The sequence below is a fragment of the Tachyglossus aculeatus genome, chromosome 1 (assembly GCF_015852505.1).
Source record: "Tachyglossus aculeatus isolate mTacAcu1 chromosome 1, mTacAcu1.pri, whole genome shotgun sequence".
Classification (NCBI taxonomy): Eukaryota; Metazoa; Chordata; class Mammalia; order Monotremata; family Tachyglossidae; genus Tachyglossus; species Tachyglossus aculeatus.
Window position 1 is genome coordinate 156,042,119 of NC_052066.1, and position 14,166 is coordinate 156,056,284.

General features: G+C 44.8%; 1 protein-coding gene across 1 annotated transcript; it reads right to left on the minus strand.

Annotated features, from left to right (window-relative positions):
- Window positions 1-5,674: 5,674 nt before the first annotated feature.
- TMEM251 (transmembrane protein 251) lies at window positions 5,675-11,756 on the minus strand. The gene is made up of 2 exons (XM_038743747.1): window positions 11,661-11,756; window positions 5,675-6,504 (listed from the first exon to the last, which is right to left on the minus strand). The coding sequence occupies exon 2, from the start codon at window positions 6,486-6,488 to the stop codon at window positions 6,093-6,095; it is 396 nt and encodes a 131-aa protein (XP_038599675.1). The 5' UTR covers window positions 6,489-6,504; window positions 11,661-11,756; the 3' UTR covers window positions 5,675-6,092.
- Between the last annotated feature and the right edge of the window lie 2,410 nt (window positions 11,757-14,166).

The window sequence follows — 14,166 nt, forward strand, 5'->3', positions numbered from 1 at the left end:
TAAGAGGCCCTAGATAATCAACAGATAATAGAAGAATGTGGGAGCATTTAAAGGAGATGCAAGGCTAAATTGCCCCGACACTTCAAATGTCTTACTCTCTAACCCCCAAAGTTTCAAAACTGGGCAGTGAGATCACCAAATATATTTAAGAAAAGAACTTAAACATTGCTCCTGGTTAGAACACATGGAAATAGGGCTATTAATAAAAGTCTCCATTCTTAAAGGCAGGAGTTGAGTTTAGAAAAGCTGTAATTCATCTGAAGTCATGAAGCGAAAAACAAAAAACCCTGTGAATTTGGAATTTCCCAAATTCCCCCAAATAGCAGTTCTGTGGCAGGAAGACAGCCAGTTTGCAGTATGCATCCTACTGAAAAAGAGGGTTAGCATTGGTTATGGGAATTTACAGAAAATTCCCAATTATCATTTTTGTTTTAACCTGTCTCCAGCCAAACTTCTTACCCCTTATTATAGCGAGATAGCAAGCAAAGCAAACCCTATTCATTCATTCATTCAATCGTATTTATTGAGCGCTTACTGTGTGCAGAGCACTGTACTAAGCACTTGGGAAGTACAAGTTGGCAACATATAGAGACGGTCCCTACCCAACAGCGGGCTCACAGTCTAGAAGGGGGAGACAGACAAAACAAAACATATTAACAAAATAAAATAAATATGTACAAGTAGAATAGAGTAATAAATATGTACAAACATATACATATATACAGGTGCTGTGGGGCGGGGAAGGAGGTAAGGCGGGGGGTGGGGAGGGGGAGAGGAAGGAGGGGGCTCAGTCTGGGAAGGCCTCCTGGAGGAGGTGAGCTCTCAGTAGGGCTTTGAAGGGAGGAAGAGAGCTAGCTTGGCGGATTTGCAGAGGGAGGGCATTCCAGGCCAGGGGGATGACGTGGGCCGGGGGTTGACGGCGGGACAGGCGAGAACGAGGCACGGTGAGGAGGTTAGCGGCCGAGGAGCGGAGGGTGCGGGCTGGGCTGGAGAAGGAGAGAAGGGAGGTGAGGTAGGAGGGGGCAAGGGGATGGACAGCCTTGAAGCCGAGGGTGAGGAGTTTTTGCCTGATGCTAGACTGTAAGCTCTCTGTGGGCAGGGAACAGGTCTACCAGCTGTTTTATACTGTACTCTCCCAAGCACTTTGTGCAGTGATCTGCCCACAGTAAGTGTTCAATAAGTACGAATGACTGATTGATTTAAAGTTTAACTCTTCTCCAGGTGTCTGGCCACCAGAAAACAAGGAGGGAGAAGATAGTAAATGAATAATAACCTCTCCCCACCCTTAAGGCTTTGCCGGTGCCTCCTCTAAAGACAGTCTGGGCCTCCTGAAGAGTGGAGAATGGTGGCACACTCCAGGATTTTTTTTATTCATTCGTATTTATTAAGCACTTTGTGCAGACCACTGTACTAAGCGCTTGGGGAATTACAATGCAATAACTGTGACATTCCCTGCCGAGCTCACAGTCTAGGAGGCAGACATCAATTCAAATAAATTACAGATACGTACATAAATGCTGTGGGGTTGGGCAAGGGGGGAGCACAAAGGGAGCAGGAGATTTGGAAAAGCGGGGCTTAGTCTGGGAAGGCCTCTTGGAGGAGATGTGCCTTCAAGAGGCCTTCCCAGACTAAGCTCTGCTTTTCCACTTTTTATGATATTTGTTAAGCGCTGCTATGTGCCAGGTGCTATTCTAAGCGCTGGGGTAGATGCATGCTAATCCCTGTCCCACACTCAATCCGCATTTTCCAGATGAAGTCACTGTGGCCCAGAGAAGAGCAGCGCCTTGCCCAAAGTCACGCACTGGACGAGCGGCAGAGCTGGGACTAGAACCCAGGTCCCCCTGAGCTCTATCCACTAAGCCACGCTGCTGCTAGACTTCCTAGTAAACAAGCAGTAGTGGGGGAACTCTGGAAATAATAATAATATAATAGTGGCATTTATTAAGTGCTTAGTATGTGCAAAGCACTGTTCTAAGCGCTGGAAAGCAGCTCCACAGATGTAGGCCCGCTCTCCCAGCCCCACCAGATCATCTCTGAGTCACCAGAGGAATCAGGAGATGCTACAGGTTTACCTGCTAACCTCTAGATCAAGCGCTTAGTACAGTGCTCTGCACACAGTAAGCGCTCAATAAATACGATTGAATGAATCAGGTCTGTGGGGCTGGCTCCAGGCAGCACCTAAGAGCCCCCAGTAACCGAGAAGTGACAACCAAGAGAATTATTGGGCTCCACTGCCACCGCCTCCAGAGATCCTGCCATCCACAAGTACCCGGGCAAGGGAAAAGAGCTGGGGTGGGATGGGAAAAGAGCTGGGGTGGGATTAGAAAAGAGCTGGGGTGGGATTGGATCAGATTAACGGTCCACCCGGGCCTGTATTTTGCCTCCAACAGCAGCAACAGGTTGCTGGAGATTATTGTACACATTCGGCACCCTTTCAATAGCCATCTGAAGTCCATAACTTTTCCTCTAGTAACCCACCCTGGCCTCTTTGCCATTAATTTATCCAACCCCCGACCTTGAACCTACTGATACTTTCTGTGCACCTGCTCAATCTGCGTGTGAATTCATTCCATAAACTTAACATCTGCCGTAAAGAGGCTGCTTTTTTCAGAATCTACCTCCTAAGTTTTTTCAAGTTTCAAACTCAAACCGAGCGGAAGCAGCCCAGTCCTACGAGTCGAAAGACCTGGTTCGGAGCCCAGCTCCGCCACTTACCTGCTGGTGACTGTGGGCAAGCCACTTAACCTCTCTGAGTCTCCTTATCCACACCTGTACAATGAGGATTAATCAATAGTATTTACTGAGCACTTACTGTGTGCAGAGCACTGTACTAAGCCCTTGGGAGAGTACAGTGCGCACAGCGTTGGTAGGCATGTTTCTTGCCTAGAAGGAACTTGCATTCTAGAGGGATTAAAAACCCGTTCTCCCTTTTCCCTTAGATTGGGAGCCCTGTGTAGGATGGGAACTGTGTCTGACCTGATTATCTTGCATCTACCCAAGCGCTTAGTACAGTGCTTGAATCATAGTAAGTATTTAACAAGTACCACGATTATTATTACAATTATTTCTTATTAATAGAGGGAGAGTAGGGACTGTGTACTCTGAAGGCTGTTGTACAGGAAGTTTGCTATACAGTCAATTCTGCCATAATGCAGGTTTTCATTATCCGACATGGGAGGCCGGATGACTTGGTGGGAAGAGACTGGGATTCAGGAGACCCAGGTTTCTTAATTCCAGCCCTTCCACTTGTCTACTGTATGACCTAGGGCAAGTTTTTTTTAACTTCCCTGTGCCTCACTTTCCTGTCCTATATAATGGTGGTAAAATAGCTCTTCTCCTTCCGTTGCTGTGAATCAATGGTATTTATTGAGCACTTACTGGGCAGGGCACTGTACTAAGAGCTTGGGAGAATAAAACAGTTGGTAGACTTGTTCCCTGCCCACAGAGGAAGCCCCATATGGGATGGAGATTGTGTCCAACTTGATTCTCTTGTATCTACCTGGCATTTACTTGACAAGTGCCTAATAAATACCATCACCATCATCATCATTACTGGTGGTCACAGGTAGGTGAGGGTACTAAAACAGCTTTCTTGAACATGGAGTCTCGCACAGACACACCTCCAGCAAGAGACGAACTGAGTGTATTTGAATCCTATTCTACAAATGATAATGATAGAGGACAACATTTTTCCAGTAGGAGTCATTTTAAACTCTGAGATGGCAGGAGTCAAATCTTCAACAGGAGGCAGATCCCAAAAGGTGGTTGTTGAAGTGTTCTCTTTCAGATCTCTGCCTGAAATGCACAGTGCAGTCGAGGTGGAATGAAAAAAACAAACTAGCCTTTTTAGGCTTCCAGTTGAATTGAGATCACTGTTAACTAATAAAGTGAAAGCCTTTCAGTTTTTTGTTTTTTGTTTTAAGAAAACAGACCGGCTACTGCCCTAAGCAATCTAGTGTAACACACTTTGGTTCCCACATTTACTATTCATTGCAGCTCTTTATATCTCTTTTGAGGATAGTACTCCCTCCTCACCTTCAAAGCCTTATTGTTTTGTTTTGTTGTCTGTCTCCCCCTTCTAGACTGTGAGCCCATTGTTGGGTAGGGACCGTCTCCATATGTTGCCGACTTGTACTTTCCAAGTGCTTAGTACAGTGCTCTGCACACAGTAAGCGCTCAATATGAATGAATGATTAAAGTCACATCTCCAAGAGGCCTTCCCCAGTCAAGCCCTCATTTCCTCTACTCCTTTCTCCATCACCCCTGCACTTGGATCTGTAATCTGGTCACCTCACCCTCTGCCCCACAGCACTTGGGTACACAGCTCTAATTTATTTTAATGCCTGTATCCCCCCTAGACTGTAAACTCCTCATGGGCAGGGGTGAGTCTACCAATCCCGTGATACTGTACTCTCACAAGCGCTTCGTACATCACTCCGCACACGGGAAGCGTTCAGTAAATGCCACTGAATTGATTAGATTAGGGTTGGGAACATTTGGCTCATGAGTTCAATCTGACTCTTTGAGATAGCAGGCGTGGCTCTCGAGCACTGAACCCAATCCACGGGTGGGCTCGGCCCAGTGAAGGGGGGGGCCGATAATTCTCCCTCACAGTTCTCCAGGCAGGAAGAATTACATAACGGGTAGGTAAAACTTGGCAGTTAGGGGATAGAAATATGCAAAAATCATGCATCTTGAACTGTGCAGATTGCAAGCATTCTAAAAGCTAATCAAATTTCGAAACGCAAAGGTAGTTCAGACACGGCTGTCACGTCAGGGTTCAGCTCGTGGAAGCACCTGTGTTAAAGCCCTTTCTTGTTAGGGGACTCCCTGAAATAGCCCGGCTCACCACATGTCTCCACACTCAGGCTGACCATCGACTCTCTCCCCCACAAGAGTGACCCGATAACCTCCGTCTAGTGACACTGCTGCCAAATCCTTGTCCGTGACCTTCCATTGGCCTGGAGCTCCCTCCCCCTCCATATCCACCACTCTCCTCCTCGCAAAGCCTTATTAAAAGCCCATCTACAAGAGACCATCCCCGACTAAGCCCTCATTTCCCCCATTCCTTCTCCCTTTCGCATCACCTTTTAAGCACAATATCCACCCCACAGCACTTTTGTAGATATCCTTATACCCTGCCATTCCCCCTACCTGTTATTTTAACGCGTCTCCCTCTCTGATACTATAACCTCCTTGTGAGCAGGGATCGTATTTTTAATTTTTTACCAACTACATTGTATAGCACTCTCCCAAGCACTTAGAACAGTGTTCTGTGCAGATTAAGCCCGCAGCTACCATCAATCGATTGAACCTCATACAGTTCCTTAAGTATCAAATCACCCTGACCCTGTGACGGCAACAGTTCCTTAAGTATCTAATCACCCCGACCCTGTGACGGCAACTAATTTAGACTGCGGATGAAAGTGTAAAGCACTCAATTTACATTTCTCGGGTTCGGGTTTTTTTTCCAAGTTCTCAAAGTAGTCCCCTAATGGAGTGAATACCTATTATTTATAATGACTAGAACCCAGAAAGAGTTCCCTTCCTTGCTGCACAAATCAAAAAGACTTGTTCTTACTAATCGAAACATTTCTTGTTGATTCCCACCAGACAGAGTACTTAACCTTTATAAAAGAGAAACTGGAGTGCAAAATGTACAAAACAAGCAAGGTAGATATATTAAATTTAAATTTTATAATCATGTCTGAATGGTTCCACATTGAAAGCAAGGGAAGTGTCCACATCAATTCATTATTTTCCACCAGAGGAAAGATTTCTGAAGTAATTTTTGGCAGAGAAATAAAATCACAGATCAACTGTTAATTGTCTTTTAGTGATTATAGTTTGAACAGAATGATTTGGCTTCCAAAGGAAATCTGGGTAATGCTCCTAGCTGAAGTCCCCGACGGGGATGCGGCCCTGTCATCCACATCAGTCTGTATCTAAAAACGGAACAGCATTAATAAAAAACAGAGCCTTTTCACATTTTGAAAAGGTTTCCAACCACAACTTCCTTTCAGAACTTTAAACGCATGATTCAGTTCAGCGGTTGTAGTTCCGTAATCAGCGAGGGAAACTAAAGATGGGTTTTACGTGTCGATTAATTGTAACCGGCTGATCTGATTAGAGGCTTTGGTGAACGTTTGGTGGCGATTGCAAATAACTGCCAAGCATATGGGGATGATGCAATAGCCCACGGTCTTGGGGTCGGTCCTTGTGCAGGAGTAAAGGAACAAGAACATCTGTAAGTAGGGGATCAGAAAAATAATCGTCCACAGCCAAAAAGGCAAAGACAGTAGTCGAGCTTTCAGGGAGTGTGTCCACGTGGTCCCTTCTCGTGGCTCCTCGGGATGTTGCTGGACGTGTTCCAACGCTAGCCGGTTATAAGTGTCGTTGATTTCGAAAACATAGTAAAATGCCGCCGCGCTGGCTAGCAGGTACAGCCCCACTCCAATCCATCCCATCCGCTGACGGAAGTTCATCATTCTCCATGCTCTGGGCCTTAAAAAAACACGAATACAGGTATTTAGGACGTTGTTGAGCTAGCTGGGGTGAATAAGCTACGCTGAGATCATTCACATGCCTTCTCTAAGAATCTCTGGCTTCCTGTACCGGCCACGCAGCTTCTACATCGCCTTCGGTCCCGCCCATGCAGTTATTAACTTAATCCCTTTACTCTTTAGATGCACTTAGATTGGCCGGGTCATTATTCTACAGAAATGTTCGGGACACGTCGCCCCACTCCTCAAAAAGTCCAACGGTCGCTCCCCCACCTCAAACAAATCTCCTCACCATTGGCTTTAAAGTGCTCCATCACCTTTCCTCCTCCAACCTCCCCTCACTACTCTCCTACTACAACCCAGTCTGCACATTTTGCTCCTCTAACACCAACCTGCTCATTGTGCCTAGATCCCGTCTATATCCTGCTGGCTCTGGCCTGCCACGCTCTCCCTCCTCAAGTCTCTGACAGACAATGACTCTCCCCCCCGCCCCCAACACCGTTCCTCTTCTCCCACTCCCTTCTGCGTCACCCTGACTCGCTCCCTCTGTTCTCACCCCCTCCCAGCCCTGCAGCACTTACGTACACTTCTGTAATTTGTTGAATTATGTTAATGCCCGTCTCCCCATCTCAAGACTGTAAAGCCCGTTGTGGGCAGGGAATGTGTCTTTTTATTGTTTTGCTGCCATCTCCCAAGCGCTTAGTACAGTGCTTTGCACACAGTAAGCGCTCAATAAATACGACCGAATGAATGCATTTAGTGTAGTTAGCTTGTTTCAGGGCCATTCCAGGATACTTTCAAACGATAGAGAACTTTTTCAGTGAAGCAGAATGGTCGTTCTACTCGGGGGGGGGTGGCAGTGTTCCTCTTTTTAGTAAAGGAGCCGATCACCCCAAGGACTTCTTTTAAAGTTCGTCAAATATGTAGGCTATGAAGACTGGGATCCTACAAGGCTCCCCTCCCCGCAAAATCCACACCGAGGTTTCAATCATCTTGAGGTTACAAGGCTGAAGGCGACTGAGCCCGCTGTTGGGTGGGGACCGTCTCTATATGTTGTCCACTTGTACTTCCCAAGCGCTCAGTACAGTGCTCTGCACACAGTAAGCGCTCAATACGATTGAATGAATGAATGCAGGGCTGATGTCCCATATGGAGTCGGTCCCAGGCGCCCCACCCACACGCCAACTCAGCCTGGGAGCCCCACGTGGGACGATAATAATAATAATAATAATTATGGTATTTGTTAAGCACCTACTGTGTGCCAGACACTACTAAGCACTGGGGTGGATACAAGCAAATCGGATTGAATACAGCCCCGGCCCTGCACAGGGCTCGCAGTCTTATTTCCCATTTTACAGATGAGGTAACTGAAGCCCAGAGCGGCCAAGTGACTTGCCTAAAGTCACACAGCGGACCCGTGGCGGAGCCGGGATTAGAGCCCACGACCTTCTGACTTCCATGCCCGGGCTCTCACACACCCCGATCGACTCCCACCTTCCCGAGCGCTTACAACAGTGCTTGACACCCAGTGAGCGCTTAAGAAGGACCGCACCGGTACGAGAAGCAGCGTAGCTTAGTGTCAACAAAATAAAGCTTGGGAGTCAGAGGTCGTGGGTTCTAATCCCAGCTCCGCCGCTCACCGGCTGTGTGACTTTGGGCGAGTCCCTTCACTTCTCTGGGCCTCCATTACCTCACCTGTAAAATCGGGATGAAGACTGTGAGCCCCATGGGGGACAATCTAATTACCTCATTTCTACCAGCTTAGAATAGTGCTTGGCGCGTTGTAAGCGCTTAAGAAATACCATCATTATCACTATAACTATTATTATTACAACTCAGCGACCCTCACCTCAACCCGGCGACCTTGTATCTTCCCCCATCGCTGACAACAGTGCCTGGCACACAGTAGGCGCTTAACCAACCCCATCATCACCATTATTATTATTCATTCATTCAATGGTATTTATTGAACGCTTACTGTGTGCAGAGCACTGGACTAAAAGCTTGGGAAGCCCAAATCGGCAACAGAGACGGACCTTACCCACCAACGGGCTCCCGGTCTACTATTATTACGGAGTCGTCCATCCCCATTTTACAGGGGCCCAGAGAAGTGAAGTGACTCGTCCAAAGCCATCCAGCTGACAAGCGGCGGAGCCGGGATTCGAACCCATGACCTCTGACTCCAAAGCCCGGGCTCTTCAAGCTAGTAAACATAGTGGATCAGCCTGGCCTAGCGGAAAGACCTGGACCCTAATCCCATCTCCGCCACTTGCCCGCTGTGTGACCTTGGGCGAGACACTTAACTTCTGTGTTCCTCAGTTTCCCCATCTGTAAAATGAGAATGTAATGTTATCCCCATGTAAAATGGGGATAAAATACCTGTCTCCCTCCCTCTTCGACTTGTCCCCCTCCCTCTTCGACTTGTCCCCATATGAGAAAGGGATTGTATCCCAGAGCTCAGTAAAGTGCTCACTCCTTCCTACCTTACCTCGCCGATCATCTACTATAGCCTAGCCTGTACACTTTGCTTCTCTAGCTCCAACTTGTTCAGTTTGTCCTGATCTTGTCCCCCCAATCTTACCCCCTCTCCATCCCCCCATCTTACCTCCTTCCCTCCCCCACAGCACCTGTCTATATGTATATATGTTTGTACATATTTATTACTCTATTTATTTATTTATTTTACTTGTGCGTATCTATTCTATTTATTTTATTTTGTTAGCGTGTTTGGTTTTGTTCTCTGTCTCCCCCTTTTAGACTGTGAGCCCGCTGTTGGGTAGGGACTGTCTCTATGTGTTGCCAATTTGTACTTCCCAAGCGCTTAGTACGGTGCTCTGTACACAGTAAGCGCTCAATAAATACGATTGATGATGATGATCTTGTCTCTCTTGCTTCTGACTCCTTTCCCATATCCTCCCCAGGCCTGGAACTCCCTCCCCAACCATATATGCCAGACCATCACTCTCCCCACCTCCAGAACCTTATTAAGGTCACAACTACTCCAAGAAGCCTTCCCTGATTGAGCCCTTTTATTCCCTGCCCTCTCTCCTTTCTGCTTTGTCTATGCACTTGGATCTATGACCTATGGATGTTTGATATTCACCCCACCCTCAACCCTGCTGCACTTATGTACACTTAACTTCTCTGTGCCTGTTACCTCATCTGTAAAATGGGGATTAAGACTGTGAGCCCCCCGTGGGACAACCTGATCGCTTTGTAATCTCCCCAGTGCTTAGAAAAGTGCTCTGCACATAGTAAGCGCTTAATAAATGCCATCACTATTATTATGATTATTTCCGCTGAGCCACGCTGCTTCCCTGAGCCTCCCAGGCGGATTCATTCATTCATTCAATCGTATTTATTGAGCGCTTACTGTGGGCAGAGCACTGTACTAAGCGCTCGGGAAGTCCAAGTTGGCAACATATAGAGACGGCCCCTACCCAACAGCGGGCTCACAGTCTAGACGGGGGAGACAGACAACAAAACATATTAACAAAATAAAATGAATAGAATAACTATATGTACAAATAAAATAGAGTAATAAATACGTACAAACACATATAAAGGTATTATACAGGTTTACTAATCGCTGACTATGTGCGAAGCATTCATTCATTCATTCAATCGTATTTATTGAGCACTTACTGTGTGCAGAGCACTGTACTAAGCTCTTGGGAAGTCCAAGTCAGCAACATATAGAGACGGTCCCTACCCAACAATGGGCTCACAGTCTAGAAGGGGGAGATAGAGAACAAAACCAAACATATTGACAAAATAAAGTAAATAGAATAGATACGTAGAAGTAAAATAAATCAATAGAGTAATAAATACGTACAAACATATATACAGGTGCTGTGGGGAAGGGAAGGAGGTAAGGCGGGGCGGGATGGAGAGGGGGAGAGGAATCAATCGTATTTATTGAGCGCTTACGGTGTACTGAGCGCTTGAGAAGTCCAAGTTGGCAACATCTAGAGACGGTCCCTACCCAAAGTGGGCTCACAGTCTAGAAGGGGGAGACAGACAACAAAACCAAACATATTAACAAAATAAAATAAATAGAATAGATAGGTACAAGTAAAATAAACAGAGTAACAAATACGTACAAACATATATACAGGTGCTGTGGGGAAGGGAAGGAGGTAAGGCGGGGGGGAGGGGGAGGGGGAGGAGGGGGAGAGGAATCAATCGTATTTATTGAGCAATCACTGTGTGCAGAGCACTGTACTAAGCGCTCGGGAGGTACAAGTTGGCAACATGTAGAGCCGGTCCCTACCCAACAGTGGGCTCACAGTCTAGAAGGGGGAGACAGAGAACAAAACCAAACATACTAACAAGATAAAATAAATAGAATAGATATGTACAAGTAAAATAAATAAATAAGTAGAGTAATAGATATGTATAAACATTTATACAGGTTCACTGGGGAAGGGAAGAAGGACAAGTTGGCAACATCTAGAGACGGTCCCTACCCAACAGTGGGCTCACGGTCTAAAAGAAGGGGGGGGGGGCAGACAACAAAAGCAAAGATACTAGCAAAATAAAATAGAGTAAATATGTACAAATAAAATGGAGTAATAAGTTCGTAAAACATATATACAGGTGCTGCGGGGAAGGGAAGGAGGTAGGGGGAGGGGGAGGAGGAGAGGGCTCAGTCTGGGAAGGCCTCCTGGAGGAGGTGAGCTCTCAGTAGGGCCTTGAGCCCGCTGTTGGGCAGGGACCGCCTCTCTATGTGGCCAACTTGTCCTTCCCGAGCGCTTAGCACAGAGCTCCGCACACAGTAAGCGCTCACTAAATACGATTGATTGAATGAATTTGTTACTCTATTTGTACATATTTATTCTATTTATTTTATTTTGTTTATATGTTCTGTTTTGTTGTCTGTCTCCCCCTTCTAGACTGTGAGCCCGCTGTTGGGTAGGGACTGTCTCTATATGTTGCCAACTTGTCCTTCCCGAGCGCTTAGTACAGTGCTCTGCACACAGTAAGCGCTCAATAAACACGATTGAATGAATGAATGAATGAATGAATGACGGCCCGGGGCGGGGGGGGGTCGGGCGGGGGCGCGCGCTTCGGGGGCGGGGGTCACGTGACCGGGCCCCGCTTGGCGGCGGCGTTGGCGCCGGGCTCCCTCCCGCCCCCTGCCGGCGGGAGGCTCACCTTTCTCAGGCGGAGAAGACGGCGTCAGCCAGCGGCCCGGCCCCCGCCGGCCCCCCCCAGCCCCGTCCCTCCGGGGACAAGGAGGAGCAGGAGCAGGAGGAGCCGCCGCTGGGCTCGGGCTCGGGCTCGGGCTCGGCCCCGGCCATGGCCGGCCCCGGCTCCCCTCAGCCCGCTTCGCAGCGCCGCCGCGGCGGCCGGAAGTGCCCGCCGACTTCCGGGACGGGGGACACTTCCGGGGCCGGAGGGCCGCACTTCCGGGGACCGCGGCACGCACTTCCGGCGGGAGGGGGCGCGCGAGAGGGAGGGGCACAGCTGCTGCTGCTGCTCGTTCATTCATTCAGTCAGTTAGTCATTCATTCATTCAGTCGTATTTATTGAGCGTTTACTGTGTGAGGAGCACTGGACTCCTCCTTCCCTTCCCCACAGCACCTGTCTATATGTATACATGTTTGGACAGATTTATTACTCTATTTATTTATTTTATTTGTACGTATATTTGTATATATGTTTGTACATATTTATTACTCTATTTATTTATTTTATTTGTACATATATTTGTATATATGTTTGTACATATTTATTACTCTATTTATTTATTTCATTTGTACAGATCTATTCTATTTATTTGATTAGTATGTTTGGTTTTGTTCTCTGTCTCCCCCTTTTAGACTGTGAGCCCACTGTTGGGTAGGGACTGTCTCTATTTTATTTGTACATATATTTGTATATATGTTTTACATATTTGTTACTCTATTTATTTATTTATTCCATTTGTACATATCTATTCTATTTTATTTTGTTAGTGTGTTTGGTTTTGTTCTCTGTCTCACACTTTTAGACTGTGAGCCCACTGTTGGGTAGGGACTGTCTCTATTTTATTTGTACATATATTTGTATATATGTTTGTACATATTTATTACTCTATTTATTTCATTTGTACCTATCTATTCTATTTATTTTATTTTGTCAGTATGTTTGGTTTTGTTCTCGGTCTCCCCCTTTTAGACTGTGAGCCCACTGTTGTTGGGTAGGGACTGTCTCTATTTTATTTGTACATATATTTGTATATATGTTTGTACATATTTATTACTCTATTTATTTCATTTGTACCTATCTATTCTATTTATTTTATTTTGTTAGTGTGTTTGGTTTTGTTCTCTGTCTCACACTTTTAGACTGTGAGCCCACTGTTGGGTAGGGACTGTCTCTATTTTATTTGTACATATATTTGTATATATGTTTTACATATTTGTTACTCTATTTATTTATTTATTTATTCCATTTGTACATATCTATTCTATTTTATTTTGTTAGTGTGTTTGGTTTTGTTCTCTGTCTCACACTTTTAGACTGTGAGCCCACTGTTGGGTAGGGACTGTCTCTATTTTATTTGTACATATATTTGTATATATGTTTGTACATATTTATTACTCTATTTCATTTGTACCTATCTATTCTATTTATTTTATTTTGTCAGTATGTTTGGTTTTGTTCTCTGTCTCCCCCTTTTAGACTGTGAGCCCGCTGTTGGGTAGGGACTGTCTCTATTTTATTTGTACATATATTTGTATATATGTTTGTACATATTTATTACTCTATTTATTTATTTATTTCATTTGTACATATCTATTCTATTTATTTTATTTTGTCAGTATGTTTGGTTTTGTTCTCTGTCTCCCCCTTTTAGACTGTGAGCCCACTGTTGTTGGGTAGGGACTGTCTCTATTTTATTTGTACATATATTTGTATATATGTTTGTACATATTTATTACTCTATTTATTTCATTTGTACCTATCTATTCTATTTATTTTATTTTGTTAGTGTGTTTGGTTTTGTTCTCTGTCTCACACTTTTAGACTGTGAGCCCACTGTTGGGTAGGGACTGTCTCTATTTTATTTGTACATATATTTGTATATATGTTTGTACATATTCATTACTCTATTTATTTATTTATTTATTTCATTTGTACATATCTATTCTATTTATTTGATTAGTATGTTTGGTTTTGTTCTCTGTCTCCCCCTTTTAGACTGTGAGCCCACTGTTGGGTAGGGACTGTCTCTATTTTATTTGTACATATATTTGTATATATGTTTGTACATATTTATTACTCTATTTATTTATTTATTTCATTTGTACCTATCTATTCCATTTATTTATTTTGTTAGTATGTTTGGTTTTGTTCTCTGTCTCCCCCTTTTAGACTGTGAGCCCACTGTTGGGTAGGGACTGTCTCTATTTTATTTGTACATATATTTGTATATATGTTTTTACATATTTATTACTCTATTTATTTATTTCATTTGTACATATCTATTCTATTTATTTTGTTAGTATGTTTGGTTTTGTTCTCTGTCTCCCCCTTTTAGACTGTGAACCCACTGTTGCATAGGGACTGTCTCTATTTTATTTGTACATATATTTGTATATATGTTTGTGCATATTTATTACTCTATTTATTTATTTATTTATTTATTTATTTCATTTGTACCTATCTATTCTAT